Source organism: Panthera tigris, chromosome F3 (assembly GCF_018350195.1).
Source record: "Panthera tigris isolate Pti1 chromosome F3, P.tigris_Pti1_mat1.1, whole genome shotgun sequence".
Classification (NCBI taxonomy): Eukaryota; Metazoa; Chordata; class Mammalia; order Carnivora; family Felidae; genus Panthera; species Panthera tigris.
In genome coordinates, this window is record NC_056678.1 from 53,630,976 (window position 1) to 53,647,964 (window position 16,989).

Here is a 16,989-nt window from a genome sequence, read left to right on the forward strand (position 1 = left end):
TAATGAGCTATGCGTCTTGACGGATTTGGGGTTGGCAGAGCAGGCTGCCCCTGGTTTCTATCCCCATTCAGTCCACTTATAGAAACCAACCCATTAATCAAGCTATCTGGCATAAAACCTGAATCTCAGCTCAGCAAGAGATCAATAACCATCCTAAAAAAAAACACAGAACCAGCCACTAATGGGCACAGGTATCCAGCCATGACACTAGTAATTGCTTAGCAAAAATAAAACTCTGTATCATAATCACCCAATAGGAACTTATATGATAAAATTCATTACTTGTGCCTTGTCAAAAAGTAACATTTACATCCGTTAAAAATATACTGTAATTTTACTATCTAGACATGGCCATTATCTCTCAGAGGTAGACAACGCACCTTTTGGAATGGATTAAAACTCCCTGATTTTGTAATGTGAATATTTAATAATCCAAGTATCACATAAAATGTTTAAAAATGAGTTATTACACTTATTTTAAATTCAGAGTACCTGAGGGGCTCCTTAATACAATCTTTAGCCCAACCGCATATGACACACGTTGAGCCCGCTGTGCTAAGAACTCTGATGTGATGTCAGCTTGGTCAGATTTCTCCACTCTTTGGTTGGCTTAATGGCAAGATTTACAATTCAAATCATAAATTCTTATCACTTTCCCAGTGGCTTTGTCTCAGTCCCTTACTGTTTTACCGAATTCAAACCAGTCATTTTACTTCTCAGTCTGCAAATCTCTTTTGGCTTGGCAGGGGTTTCTGCACTCTGATTTTTTCTGAAATAGAGACCCAATGACTTTGTCAATGGAGAGGAATTCAGGGCAGATATGGAGGAAGGAGATCCATGGCTTCTATTCTGAATCTATGGTCTGCTTGGTAAAACATTCCTTAGAGGCTCTTGGACAACAGGTGGAAACCTGTTTTGCCCGTATGAGAGTCAGATTTTGATTAGAAAAAAAGTCTTGGGAAGTGCTGCCATTAAGATAGTCCTTCACTGGCTGATCATCTGATCAAACCCTGCCAAGATGATAGAAAGGTCTAAGGAATCATCCAGGAACTTGGAAGTGATGTCACATTCATCTCTTCTGACAGCATGACTAAGAATCATGATGCTGTGTTTGTGCAGCCAGTGGTTTGTGGTTCTGCAGGATGAGTGCTGGGTTTAGAACCAGGGGTATGAGCGAGGGTCCTCCTGGGTTCTTTTCAGTATTTATAAGTATAATCAATGCCCGTGCATGACCAAATAACTGCTTATTATATTGTAATTTGTCTCTTTCCTCATTTGCTTCAAGAACACCATGAGTCGCAGAGAGAAAAGAGTATTTTTTCTTTCTTTGTATCTGTTGTAGCTTCTGGGCACAAGAGATTCTCAAAAGAGAACAACCGATTAATGGCAGAGTCCCACGGTATTTCTTTGTCTTGATCGTCATATTAGATTTTACATGTCTTCGTCCTCAATTGCAAATAACTCATAATGGTCATACTTGCATGAGATTTCAGAGAAGCAAGTAGCACAGATTTTCAATTTTGATTTTGTTTGCTGATGTCCAGTGTGGATAAACAGGAACTACCCTGACAATGGTGCGTTTGTAGTGGAGTTGCATAACATCAAGCAAGAAAACTATCCAAACAAATGAATTTCATGACTAACTAAAATCTCAGATTTGGGATTCACAATACATGGCATCCAAAATTTTCGACTTTTGTGATGCCGCTATCAAAATACTGAATTTATACAAACGTAAGCCCTCTGTGACAAAGACAAAAAGTAGTTGCTATTCTGGGGCCTCCCAGGTCATAGACATGATCAACAATGCCAGCAGTTCGAGCTTAGTTAACACCTAGCTACAGCACTAACAAGATGTTTCACCTTAAAAATTATATCGAGATAAAAAGATTCATTTGCAAACCCATCACATATGTATTCACAGGTGGTGGGTGTGGGTCATTGCATTTGGATTAAAAAGCAAATGTCTCTCTCTACATGAGAGGTCACTAGCTGGTATAAGGCAAAATCTTTTCACTGTTCGGCATAATTAAAATATTCCAACAGTGGTTTCGGTAATTTAAAAATCACAGTATTGTTGTAATATTTTTCTAGGCTTCAGGAGCTCACAATTGTTTGGCCCAATCAAATCTGGGAACACTAGAGAAGTTATCACCCATCAAGGTAATTACTTTCAAGTTGAAATAATTACTCTATCAATGTTAATGGTCTTTCAACTTCAATAAAGCACTCACCTGCCGATAATCACGGCTAACCTCTTGCTCTAATGCAATTCCCTCTCTATTTAGTAGGTTATATTACAGCCGTTACAGTGGTCACTTGTCCTGAACAGCTGCTGAATTTCACTTTGATCGGCTGTGAACCATAAAAAAATTGGTCATCTGTGTATGATTTCCCCCTCACCCATAAGCCCTTGCAGAGCTAAGGATATGATCTCTTGGCTGTAATAGGGTACTTTAGGGGCAGCCATCTTGTCTCGGGTAGTGGCTACTTTCCACTGGTGACAAGAGCACGGTAGTTCAATTAACTTCTGCCCTTCACTGCCATTTACAGCTTGCTGTCTCTGCTAAATGGCGTATATTCTGAATTTATGGCCTGGGCCTGTTACTGTGTGGACAAGTTCGTTTTACTTTCATATATGTTTTTTACCAAGGTTCTGTGGAATTCTTGGGTGCCTTTACAATTCATTTAAAGACCAAAAAATAACAACACACTGGAGTGAAAGGGCAAATAGCCTCCTCACCAACTGCCCCTTATATACAGATAGTCTGCTCTTTGGCCCAGGTAAACTAGGACGATGCCAGTTTGGCAGGGTCTGTGTAACCTGGGAAGTGTGTGCATGTGTGTGTGTGTGTGTGTGTGTGTGTGTGTGTGAGAGAGAGAGCTATCAAAACACTTCATGTTTTGCTCATGTGATCCCAGATGGGGGATGGGCAGGGTCCACTGAGCATCATGGTAGGTAAACAGAACTGCATCTAGAGAGGAAATCACCTGAGGAGGGCTCTTTGAGGGGCAAGGCTGAGATGTTATGGTAGAAGGGACATGAGTCAGTGCTACACCTTAGGGACACAAAAAAGCATGTTCTTGTTCCAGATGACTTAGGAAATAGCCCAATCCAATACTTGAGACATTACCTGGAAATTAACACTGTGCTATCAAGAAACACTTAAATTTGCATGGCCTGAATTTTGTTGCAAGGTAAAGAATGCTTAAAGTATATAAAATGTAAGGTTTTTCATTCATGACTTAAGTAAAACAGTTGCTCTATACAAACCAAAACTTTTCCTACTTCTGTCCATTTTTTCTGGCTTCTGTAGTCCAAATAGCAGGACTTCTAAAGTTTTACATCCTGTTTACATTGCCATTTACAGTTTCTAAAGTACTTTGCACAGGCATTAATTTAGTTAGCCCTTGAAAAAGCCTTGTGAGATAAGTAACATTTTAGTTCAGACTTGACAAGGAGGAGGAGGACGGATCCATGTGAAGTGTAAGAACATGATCATTTGAGGAAGAACAACATGTGAGAAACCTGCAAGCAGGACTCAAGATATACTTTAGAAGTAGGACCAGTAGGATTTAGTGAAGATTGGTTGTGGAAGGAAGGAAGGAGAAGGACTCAGTTTATCTGGGTTGAGTGATAAGAAAGATATGGATCAATTTAGTTTGTAACAGGATGTATTAGGAAATAGTAAGTACAGCTTAGAAAAGAAAAAAAAAAACAGATGATAAGTAACTTTACTGGAACAGCTAGATATACCTCTGCAGGACTTCTAGAAACAAAGAATCAGCCTTACACCTTCAAGCCCACCTTCCTCTGAAGATCTGTGTAAGACAACTTTTAAGAGGGGAGATCCAGTTCATGACAAGCAGGTTACAGAAGGGAATTTAGTAGACAAGCTTTCCCACATTAGTTCCTTACTACTTGGGAAGAAGGAATGCGGAGATGCCATACTCCCCTCTCAAGGCATATGAGGGACATCCAAGAGAACAACTTGAAGGAACGGAGGGTGTCTGCAAGAAAGGTGAGATGGACAATTTACTCTTTTCATGAGCCCTGCTCCAGAGCTGAAGAGACTCAGGGTATTTTAATGTAGCCACTAGGGTGGAGAAGCATCTTCTGAGATTCTTCCGTGATTCCAGGATTTGGGGAACACGGAAGCTGTTTCCTGATTCTTATTCAAAGAATTTTGAAGTTGTGAGGCTGGCTGGGTCTCACTCAGCATGCTAGGGTGAGTAGAGAAGATAGGGCTGGACAAGCTGTACTTTCCTTATTTGGTAGAATGAGTTTTCCCCAGGCCTGGAGGATGCCAGGAAAGGAATGAGTTTTTTCAATGTGAAAGGACCTAATATTAGCTGCCTGCTCAGGAGAGGGGGACCCAGAAGCAAAAGAGGCTGTGGGGCTGGATCTCTGAGGCAGGAAGGGATAGGAATATAAGAAACTAGCCAGATGTTGCCTGCATCGGGGGACACGGAGCATGTAACTTCTCACGCAGGACCTCTGCATGACCCCACAGGAAGCAATGTAGATGGATAAAAACAAGATTCATGATTAATGCTTTTTTTTTTTGGTCTAATTCTTTCTTTTCTCCCACAGTCCTGGGGACTTCGACAAGAGAAGAGGGAACTGAAGAAGGAAGAAAATAAACAAAATAAACATGCCCTTTCTTTTCTACTGTGGATCTCTGAAGTCAGGCTTTAGACTAGATTTTTTTTTAAAACACCTGAAATGAATCCTGATTACCAGAACTGGGCTGGTCCTTGTCACTGAATGTGACTAGAAAACCATAGCACGTGCCTTAGAAATTAGAGATGACTGAGCAAGAGGGTCCCGGATGAAGCTTGTTGGAATAAAGTGGTTAGAGAAAAATAAAGCTCTCTCTAAGAAGTAGTTGTACAAATTTCAAGAAGACTTATATGGGTTGCATCTCCAATAATATTGAGTAAAAAGCAGATATCCAAGATGTATCTGTGATTAGTATCATATTATTAGAAAAAAGGGATAAGGATAATGCAAGGCTAGTGAATAAAAAAGTTAATGTCAAACTAAATACATCATATGGGTCGCACAAATAAGTGTTCATGTTTTGTGTGACATTTACACAATTGCATTCTGTAATTTTATATAAAGAATGAGTAACACAGTTACTTATAAGATGTGAAAAGCTCAGCTTATAGAACTGGTATAAAAAGCGTAGTAATTGTTTTTGTTACCAAATTTTTCTTCAGTTTGGAAAGATAATCACTAGAGGAATCCTTCTAGATACCTAGATCTCCTAGAGCATTTGTATTGTGTTATAAACGGATGGGGAGAAAAGAATCATCACATTGTAAGAGCTACAATTAATTAAGATCATATGTAAAGAGCAACAATATTTTACATTATATGAAGCCAAATTAAAAATGGGATTAAAAGCAAACTAACCAATTTACTCACAAACTCCACATAATATGGCAATTATGAAGAATTTCACCCTCCCCCCCCCGACCCTGCCACATATCTACTTAATGGTAAGGAGATTTGAGACAACCACATGAGAAAATTTTGAATACCTCCTCCTTGACATTGGGCAAGTGAGTTTGGCAACTAAAATCTAGAAAGTAGAGTTTGTAATTCTGGATTTTATTTCCAGATTGGAAGCCAACTTTTAGTGACCCATATAATTTGCTTACCCCTCAGCACCGTATGCTTGATTCTACACACAGTGCAGAGTACCATCTATCTTTCAGGGTACTGGGCAAATGTACGATCTGGGCTTGATGTTTCATAACCCTGTGGGGTAAGCAGGGATATACTGAGAGCACAGACTAACAGGTAAACCACCTTTGCCTTTGAATCCCAAGTTACTTCTGCCAGTGCGATGGCAGGTGCCAGTGAGAAAAAGCAAACAAATCCGAATGGTGGCAGCAGTATCGCCAACCTCGCCAGGAGTGTTCCCTGTAAATACCACCATGGAACTCTTGCATGCCAAGTGAGGCTAAATACAGTTTCTCTTCTGACACTGCACAATTCATCACAGAGCTAATTGGGAACGGAGCTTAAGGACTTCTACTTAAAGCTAGCTTGCTGTCAGTAGTGGAGAGTATTGGTCTGAAGAGACCCTAGGAAGCTAGCTATCTCTTTCTTCCCCTTAGAAGAACCTACTTGGGCCCAAAGGGAGATGAAACTTTTCATGAGGTTGGGAGAGAAGCTGGTGATACATTAAAACCCACGCTCTTTCCATTTCTCCTCTCCTGCTGCCTCTGCTGCTGCTGCTGCTGCCGCTGCCCCTGCCAGCACATATGCTCTCCACCCCCACGGAGGGCTCCCATTGCCATTTCTCCATCCATTGCCACCATCAAGAGGACTCATGCATCCATTGCACCTGTTTTATGTGGCTCTCCCAGCAACGTCCACCTGTCTATAAACAACTCTGGGGGGACCTTGGGACAAGCCATAATGGCGCTACACTCTGGGCAATTTATTGGTGGCCCCTCATGCAGAGATAGGATCTCAGTAAACAAGAGACTAAATGAGACTATTTAGTGATACCTCTTGCAAGTCTGTGGATTCAATTGTAATCCTTCAATTGTGGAAATGGATTCTGTGCCTCACCAACTGAAAATGCAGTTCATTTGCTCTGGAGAATTTTAGCCGAAGTCGTCAATGAAACAAAAACTTGAAAAATTTCCAAAGTGGGCACAGACATGAAAGAAGGCAGTAAAGATGTTTAGCTAGTATAGGAATTAGAGAAATAGTATGTAACTAGAGGCAGGAAGACACTCAGAGAGATTTAAAGGGGAATCATTAAAACATGAGCAGCAGAAACCTGAAAGCAAAGAAACTTAGAAATCCGAAACACCCAGCGGTAATCATCTGTGCCTCAGTCTTGATTACTCATCTTCCCTTTCAGTCTCTGCTCTGCCCAAGGGTCTAGTCTCATGGTAGCTTTCAACAATGCAATTGACCGCAGTATTGAGTATTGGCATACTGAATATAGTGCTCAATGACTATTTGCCAAATTGGATTGAATCATCAATAATCTGTTCTTGACCCTGAAGGTTCATTGAACTGGTATAGAGAAGTCATGCTCTTCTGAACTGGAAAGGGAGGACTTCAGTGACAGGAGGAGGGGTTTGGGCAGGATAAAAGGAACATTCTCTGGCAGTGAGGAATTAGAATTAAGTGGTAGAACCTCCTTTAAATATCTCAAGAAAAACAAACAAACAAACAAACAAACCAACCTCAAGTGTTTCAAGCGTATGAAACTCAAAGACAATAGTTTATTTTTCTGATGATTTCTTTCAAAGATGTCAGCCCCAAAACAGTCATAGTGGCCTCCTGCCCTGAAAATTTGGCCGACTGACCAGAATGTCTGAACACTGGCCCGATTGCTCTATGGAAGATGTCTTGGATTGCTTAACAAGCTCAAATGGAGCCTTTCCTAATGACCCTAATGAAATCTTTTCTTGGGATTCTCAGGGCCAGATACCCAGATTCGGGTGGGAGGGTACTTTCGAACATGCACACAGACACATACACTAGAAAATAGGGTGCAGAAACATTCCTGTTTCCAGATTATTCTGGCTGCGCTCTTAGCCCTGTGCAAGGATTGCTTTCTGGAAAATGGCAGGGTGAAGCAGTCCTCGGCTGCCAGGCAGAAGCTGTGTTTCTGGGCCCCAGGAACAAAGGGCCGTGTGATGCTTAAAGCTTGGGTCATAGGCCTTCCTCTTTTTCAGGAACTTTTTGGTGTGATAAAAACAGAACCTGGCAGATTAAATACAAGACAGAGTTCATTGTATACTTTAAATCTGGTGTTGTGAAATGAAATTGGCTATGAAGGAATGATGTAGAGGGTACTCCATAAGAGAATTCCAATAGAGTTGTTGGGGGACATTAAATGTTTAGGCTCAGGCCTCTGAAAGCCATGCTTCAAAATCAGAGGTTTAATTATTGCAATATTGGTACTTACAATAAAAATACATTTAAATTAAGGTGCCTCATTCAGAAAGCTCCTGTCAAGAGTTTTTTAGTATTTTTACTTTATTTTTCAGTAGTTAACTTTCAGGGTGGAAGTTCAGGACACTAATTCCAATGATATGGTGAGAAGGAAGAGATTTCTCCATAGATCAAGTATCAACTAAAAAAGATCTTCTGCCCTTAAGAACACTGCTTTTAATGCTTATAAGGAAGACTGTAGAAAGATGTCATATGAAAGACCCTTATCTACAAAGAAAGTTAAATGTCACATAAAAAATAAAGTACCAATTCTGAATTCTAAATAAAATAAGGATTTCTTTAATATTGTCTCTTTAATTCGCAGACTGCTTATTTTTTGGTCAAGTGAGAAAAGTGAACATAAGGACAGAGAGAAAATACTGTACTATAAACCATTCATTTACAACTATTCTTCTGGAGTTTCATTAAAACATGTTTACTCATTATTATGTAGACATTTTGATGGATGTTATACTTCTATAAGATAATCTTCATGTATATTGGGCCGCCTCAATTAGCGGTATAGAAACAGGGTCTGCTCTTTGAAAATAATGCTTTAGGCTGTCTCTTCACTTTTTAAGAGAGGTTTTCATATTTACCAAGGTCTTGGCACATTTTGAAAACTGTACGTATTTAACTACTAAGACCACAAGTTTTATCTTCTCCATGAAGCCTCTTCAGTATGAGGGTTTCCTGCTGGCCTTTCAGAGCATTTCTTGACTAACACTTTTGGTATATAATATTCTCTCTTATATTGTGGTTTACGGCTAGGAGATGGTGGAGTTTGGGATCTGAATCCCGGTGTCGTGGATATTATGGGCTATAATTCACTACTTCTCTCAGATTTTTCTTATGTTCAAGTCTCATCTCTGCAGTAATTATAAACGAGAATGCTCCCTGATAAAAGAGCCATCCTGTTTCCATTTCTTTCTCCCATAGAACATTAAGCTATGTCAGATTTAAAGAAAGATCTCAGAAGATACTGGGTGAACTCAATTAAACTGTGCTATGGGCCAGAGGTGATCAACCCAGAAAAATCACCACTGAGTTATAGTGCATGTGATATCTATAGCTATATGATCCAGATAGATAGATCTAGAAATTTAACTTTCTTTTTTCTCAAGGAGACAGTAATACCACACATATCTATATCTGTATCTGGATCTGAATCTGTATCCGTATCTTTTTCTATCTGTAGCTGTATCTATATCCATATTTTTCTATATCTGTATCTATATCTGTATTTATAAATGTATCCTTTATCTGTATCTATCCTATATCTGTCTAATTTCATCGGTGCCTCATCCCCATGAGCTATACAGAGACACATTTAGTATCCCCATTTCATGGATTTGGAAATCACACAGAGAAAGATTCATTTACTTGCTTGAGGTCATAACAAATTAACCGTGGCCTGCAAACTGGTCTCCAATATCCCTTAGACTCAGTTCAGTATCTTATCCCTCCTTATGACTACATTGCTCTTTTTCACATGTGAAAGATTTTAATGTATTTAAGCTCTAACTGAAGAAGAACGATAAGCTGGATAAAAAAAATAAATTTCAACATGTTAATCAGATAATCTAAGTATCTGTTAGTCTTTTTTTCTAAGTTCTTACCATCACGGTGAAAGCATGCACAGTAGAGATGTTAAATGTAGAATCATCTGGTCTCTCTTGGTAGATCACATGGTACTGGGAGATAATGCCATTGGGGGATCGTGGCTCCGTCCAGTTCAGCAGAACTGAATGAGCACTGGTGGCCTGTGCCCAAGGTGCTGGCAGATCTTGAGGTGGGGCTTCCAGAGTCCGTGCCGATGACCACAGACTCTCCACTGAGCCCTTGGAGTTGTGGGCTCTGACTCGATATTCATAGAATGTGAAAGGCATCAGAGTATCTGAAGCATCGGTGAATTCAAGGGCTCCTTCTGACCAGACAAACAAAAGGGACTCTGCTTCGATGCCGGCAAGACGTCTGAAAGGAAGCCAGAAAGGCAGTCAGGAACAGCTGCACATTTCAAAAGAAGTTTGCACATAGACTAAGAAATTGCATTTCAGGGGCGCCCAGGTGGCCCAGTCGGGTAAGCATCAGACTTCAGCTCAGGTCATGATCTCACAGCTCGTGAGTTCGGGCCCCGCATCAGGCTTTGCGCCGACAGCTCAGAGCCTGGAGCCTGCTTCAGATTCTGTGTCTCCCTCTCTCTCTGCCCCTCCCCCGTTCATGCTCTGTCTCTCTCTGTCTCAAAAATAAATAAACATTAAAAAAATAAAAAAAATAAAATAAAAGAAATTGCATTTCAGAAAAATTTATCAGCTCAACTGTCCCTTTCTGGTGTCCTAATGAAGACCAGATGAAAGAGTATGCAAGAGGACTGGCTCGATATCATTTTTTAAATGTAGGTTTTATATATATTTGGCTAATCATAAAGAATGCATATATTTCATAGAAAACATGTAAAATACAGAAGAAATAAAAACATTTAAACAGTGTAACACCGCCCATAATTATGTCTTGTCATATTACATCAGAAATGTTTCCTTAAAAAAACTGCACATGGAAACCGCAGAAACACATACGTTATTTAAAAACTTTAAAAAATCAGAAGCGTACACGTAAGCACTATCAACACACGTAAAAATTCTTTTTGGATCTCTGTCTATATGTTTATGTACATGTGTGCAAGTGTATGCATGTGTACATGCAGGTCCATGGCCCAATTTAATTTTTTGCACAACTGGAAATTACACCATATACAATTATTAAAAGTTGATATTATTGGGAATTCTGACCCTTCTGTGGTAGACGGATTGCACTAAGTATCCTGATTTGTCTCCCTGTATCCCCATGTCTATTGCTAATGCGCTCTCAAGCTCACTCTAAACATGGCCATGGGACTCTCGTTGGTCAATAGGACAGCAGCAAATATGATGCATGCGGAGACCTGGAAAGTGTTTGCACGCTGAGGTTGACCCCTTGCCGCTCGTGGAACCGCAAGATCTTCATGCAAAAAAGCCCAGGCTAGCACACTGAAGGATGAGACTGATGAGGCGAAGCCATGGTTCTTATTCTCTTCCACCTGGTACAATGTGATTTTGCACCTGCTTCCAGGATATTTAAAACACATATATTGTTTTAAATTTTAATTAACTAATTAATTTATTTATTTAGGAAGAGAGAGAAAGAGAGTACACCGAAGCAAGCAGGGGAAAGGCAGAGAGAGAGGGAGAGACACAATCTCAGCCAGGTCCTGCACTGTCAGCACAGAGCCTGACATGGGGCTCGAACCCATCAACCGTGAGAACATGACCCGAGCTGAAATCAACAGTCAGATGCTCGACTAAGCCACCCAGGTGCTCCTAAAACATATTTAAAATTCATTGCCTGCATCTCATGTATTTTATCTTCATTTGAATTTTCTCTTCTTTAATTAAGCCATAACCCTTTGAAGTAAGGACCAATCTTTCTTGTAGTGATCAACAAACCTTTACTGAGCACTTAATATACACCATGCCTTGTACCAGGGGCAAAGGTACAAAGACTGTACACATTCCTTTCCTGAAGGAACTTAGGCCCCTAAAGGAACTCATAGCTGAGTGGAGAAGATTGAGCTAAATGCAAATTAATGAAAATAACATGATAAATTATGTAATATCAATTTGCTCTAGAGATCTTTAAAGGGCAAAAGTCAAATTCCTATTAGATGTCTTCTCCAAGACCTAGTAAAATGCAGAGTATGCTCAAAAAATTCTTTCAACTGCCTGAGAAAGGGATTGTTTAGTCCCATCAGTAGATATTACTGCTGTGAAAACGAAGGCAAACTATTTCAGTACTCAATATATAGAGCATTAAACATCTGAGTAGGAGAAATGGAATTGTCAGTTAGTATGGCCCCAAATATCTGATATTTCATTTGGAACAGTTATTTGCTCATCTGAATGTAAAACCATGATGCAAAAATAAATAAATAAATAAATAAATAAATAAATAAATAAATAAATAGAAGTAAAATCATGATGCAGACCTAATCGGAAGGGGAAGTTCCTGAGGAATCATGGACCATTTGGTCTATTTCTGTGTGCCCAGCATCTAGCTCAGTAAATTCAATACTTTTTTTTGAATGAATGGCCACAACACACGTAATTCCATGGTTGTCTGCATTTTCGCCTCATCTCTATTAACTCTTTTACTTACTAGGTTGGGGAAGAATGTACCAAAGAGATGAACCTCTCCTACTTAGCTTCTACTCTGTAGTAGAGAGAGACTGATGGATAGGGCAGTATTTTCCAGGCCGTTAGGAGTATTTAATGAACATCCTCTTCAGATGCCAGGATACTCACATGCTGCCATATCAGATTAGCCATCAACACGGAAAGGGTTATTAAGACAAAGTAAATGACAGTACCTCTCACAAAAAGGCAGGGTATTTAAAATACTCGGCTTTGGGAATTTGAGGACCCTCAAGTGGATCAATCACAATGACCTAAGCACGAGCAATGACAAGCCTCCCGCTGGAGGCTACAGAGGCTTCCGAGATGCCACTCAGTGACCTGCAATTATGGTCGGCAACCCACCTCATTATTCCTCGCCACCATGCGTGGGCCAGATTCTGCACTCAGTGTAGGTTTGCAGGGTTTGGCCTTTGTACTTGCTGCAGATACTAGGCACCAGGTGTGTCATTGGGAGGGATCCATTCTAATGAGGACCGCAGGGCTCACAGCCAAGGACTCCCCTCAGTGAGTTTTTAAAAGGTGTTTGCAAGGAACATAATACAGCAAACAAACATAAACTTCTACCGGGAAGTAAGATTTTCTGTTTTGTCTGGCCTCATCCTTTCTATGACGATTCAGTTAATTTTTATTAAATTCTCATGAATCCCCGCATTGAGGTGTAGCCATGGCTGTGACATTCTTTTAAAACATTGCCTGAAAGCGTGACTTTTTAACATCTCTAAGAGGTTAAAAATTATGCTAGCTTCAAGTTTATCCACTAAAGCAGTTACAGGGTGCAGCCTGATGAAGTATTTCTTGCCACTATTGAATACTCAATAAATTAATACTGTGTTGGGGTAAATGCTCCATCTGTGGTGGTAAAAAATAGAATATCTTTATGTCTGAATACACTTGGAACAGAAGAGGTTACGTAGATCACAATTATTCCTAATTCATGTAGGATTTAGGCTTCAACTAACTGGAAGTGTTTCCTCCTAAACAGTCTGTGTTTAGGGAAATCACATTTTCAGTCTTCCCAAATAGCCAAACGGTTATTCTATGCTTAAACTCATTTGGGAGATACTTCAATTATGCTCTTTTCCGACTACAGTTAATTTAATGTTGTTTAACACTAAGAAGAAAACCAAAATAACTATGAAAACTAGGAACTACATATTTTATTTTAAAGAATATATTTATTTTGAGAGACAGAGAGAGAGAAAGAGCATGCATGCAAGCAGGGGAGGGGTAGGGGGAGAGAGAGAGAGAGAGAGAGAGAGAGAGAGAATCCCAAGCAGGCTCTAAGCTGTCAGTACAGAGTCCCATGAAGGGTTTGATCTCAGAAACTGTGAGATCATGACCTGAGCTGAAATCAGGAGCTGGACGCTCAACAACTGAGCCACCAGCACCCTAGGCACCGTATTTAAAAAAAATTTTTTTTAATGTTTATTTATTTTTAGGAGAGAGAGAGACAGAATGCAAGTTGGGGAGGGGCAAAGAGAGAGGGAGACACAGAATCTGAAGCAGGCTCCAGGCTCTGAGCTTTCCACACAGAGCCTGGTGCGGGGCTTGAACTCTCAAATCATGACCTGAGCTGAAATCAAGACTGGGACACTCAACCAACTGAGCCACCCAGGCACCCCAGGAACCATATATTTTAAAGGAGATTCATACTTATATTTTCTTAATGTAGTATATAACCTTTAAAAAGAAACATCCTAACCCCCATTCTCTGCCAACAATTCTTAGGACTTGTCTTTAAAAACAACTAAAGCAAAACCCTATAACTCAGTTTATTTGTCATAGCAATTTAGTATTATGAAACTGCCACCCTCATCTCATGAAGAATAACAAGAATGTTGATTTAAATATAAAACCCCAGGGGCACCTAGGTGGCTACATTGGTTGAGCCTCCGACTTTGACTCAGGTCCTGATTTCATGGTTCCTGGGTTTGAGCCCCGTGTTGGGCTCTGTGCCGACAGCTCAGAGCCTGGAGTCTGCTTTGGATTGTCTCCCTCTCTCTCTCTGTGTTGTCTCCTCCCTCTTCCACTCACACTATGTTTCTGTCTCTCAAAAATAAATAAACATTAAAATAAAAATAATAAATAAATATAAACCCCCAAATACCTGTAGTCAGAGAAGATAGATCGTAGGTCCAGGCCTACAACCACCTGATTAGATGACCTTGGGAAAAACTCACCTGTGCTCTCTAGTTTCCATTTCACGTTGTAAGCTAGAGTTAATAACCTTATACAGGAAATGGAAACACAGGTGATTTATAAAATGCCATGCGAATGTTGAATCAACCAGCATTGCGGAGTGAGTGGACACTCTGGTGCGGGGGAGGAGACATTAAAGATCATCCGCAAATGTTAAGACTTAATCCCATTTAAAACATTAATGATTTGCCGTGCAATTAGCCCGTGCTTACCGCTGCAGCTTAATGTTCCAGACTTCCTTTTTCTCTAAACATTTACTTATTTATTTTGAGAGAGAGAGAGAGAGAGAGAGAGAGCGAGCGAGCATGGGGGAGGGGCAAAGAGAGAGGGAGAGAGAGAATCTCAAGCAGGCTCTGGGCTGACAGTGCATAACCCAACATGGGGCTTGATCCCATGACTTGAGCCTAAATCAAGAGTTGGACACTTAACTGACTGAGCCACCCAGGTGCCCCTTCATGTTCCAGATTTCGATTCTATTTTATATTCCACTCATAATCAAATGCTTGCCTATAGTTCTTTTATATTCCATGATTGTTCAGGCTTCTGTGGCTTCGATATGCTAATCCTGTTCTGCAGTGCCTTGCTCCATACTCTTTTCTTCCTCCCCCTTCTATAGGCTAACTTCAATTCATCTTTAAAAAAATTTTTTTAATGTTTATTTACTTTTGAGAGAGAGACACACACAGAGGCATGAGTGGGGGAGGGGCAGAGAGAGAGGGAGACACAGAATCTGAAGCAGGCTCCCCCAGCACGGGGCTCAAACTCACAAACTGCGAGATCATGACCTGAGCTGAAGTCAGATGCTTAGCAACTGAGCCACCCAGGCGCCCCTCCAATTCATCTTTTAAAGCTCCACTAGAGTACTTTCTCTAGGAAGTCTTTCCTTTTTGCTTCTCTCTCAAGTAGAATTATCGCATCCTCCTATGTGTTAAGTCTTTTCTTTATTGATTCACTTGTCACACTATTCTGTAATATAATTTCTTTTTTTCTATCTTTCATACCATACTACAAGCTCCTTGAAGGCAAAGAATCTCTCTTACTTATCTATATATTCTCAGCACCTAGGGAAGCATGGCACACTATATTAAACAATAAATATTATTTTTGAGCAATGACTGGATGACTGGTTGACAAGAAGAGACCAAAATTCTGTGAAACCTGCCAACTAGAAAAAATGTGCCTGTTATTAAGTTGTCTCTGAGCAACAACCCTATCCTTCTATATTTGGCTTTTTGAGAGTGGAGCCAGGGCTATACGGTGGCATTTCTGCTTTGCCGGCTGATTCTGTTGGGCTAGGCCAACAGGGGGCGCCAGAGGAAGATCAGAAAGCTGAAAGGAAAAAGGAACTGGCTCCTTCCTCTTTGCTTCCTGTTTGCATGCTGATTAGGTAAGCATCACTTTAGCAAGGATTTTTCACTCTGAAAGTAACAAATAATTCCTCCCTACAAGAAGTTTGTGTATGAACTTTTAATAACACTTGGAAAAACAGCTTCATCGCATGCCTCCTCCCCAGACACCTGCATCAGCTGGAAGCAGCCTCCTCAGCTGTCTGGATCCCAGCATCGGGGTGTCCCCCTCTAACTTCTGAGTTTTAAGAATTTTAGCTGCCTCGCTTGGTTCCCTCAATCCCGAGGGTAGTTGCTGTTTCCTTGTTGTAGCCACCTGCATGATACCTTAGAGTTCACTTTTTAACCTTTCAACTACCCGGTTAACAAATTTACAACTAGTTAACAATTACTTATGTTAAATTCTTTCAGTTAAAATGACTGTCGAGGTTAAGGGTGCCTGGGTGGCACAGTCAGTTGAGCATTGGACTCCTGATTTTGGCTCAGGTCATGATGCCAGGGTTGTGAGATTGAGCCCCTCATTGGGCTCTGCACTGAGCATGGAGCTTCTTAAGATTCTCTCTGTCTCTGTCTCTGTCTCTGTCTCTCTCTCTGTCTGCCCCCTCCCTCACTTGTGTGCTGTGTCTCTAAATGAAAATAATAAAAAAGCCTGTAGTGGTTTCTCTTCCCCAAGCAGAACTTGACTGCGATAGAGAGTGATGATGATGTTCACAGAGAGAGAGAGATAGGAAAGTTGTAGACAGGGTGGTGCTAGATTTGCATCTGGACTAACTGAATTTCCTATTTTGTCTTTATCACACCATATTATACATTCATTGTGAAAAGTAGAAACTATGGATGAGCAAAAAAAACCCCAAAACAAAAAACAAACAACAACAACTCAAATGCAGGCAGTTCCCAACTTATGATGGCTCAACTTACAATTTTTCAACTTTATGATGATGTGAAAGTGATAAGCATTCTGTCGAAGTTGTACTTCAAATTCTGAATTTCTATTTCTTCCCGGACTAGCAGTATGCTGGAGGATGGTCTTTCAGAATTGGGGGTAGGGCAGCGAGTGGCAGCTCGCGGTCAGCCACACCATCACAAACAACTGCATACTTACAATCCTGTTGTACCCATACGGCCATTCTGTTTTACATTTTCAGTACAGTGTTCGATAAATTACATGAGATGTTCAACACTTTATTATATACCGCAGGCTTTGTGTTAGCTGATTTTGCCCAACTATAGGCTAATG

At 40.4% G+C, this 16,989-nt stretch overlaps 1 protein-coding gene across 1 annotated transcript in view; it reads right to left on the minus strand.

Moving 5' to 3' along the window:
- Positions 1-16,989, minus strand: part of USH2A (usherin) — a 767,091-nt gene that overhangs the window by 87,427 nt on the left and 662,675 nt on the right. The window contains exon 62 of the mRNA XM_042976063.1: positions 9,595-9,949. Coding sequence (XP_042831997.1) covers positions 9,595-9,949 — 355 coding nt within the window. The remainder of the gene's footprint in view (positions 1-9,594; positions 9,950-16,989) is intronic.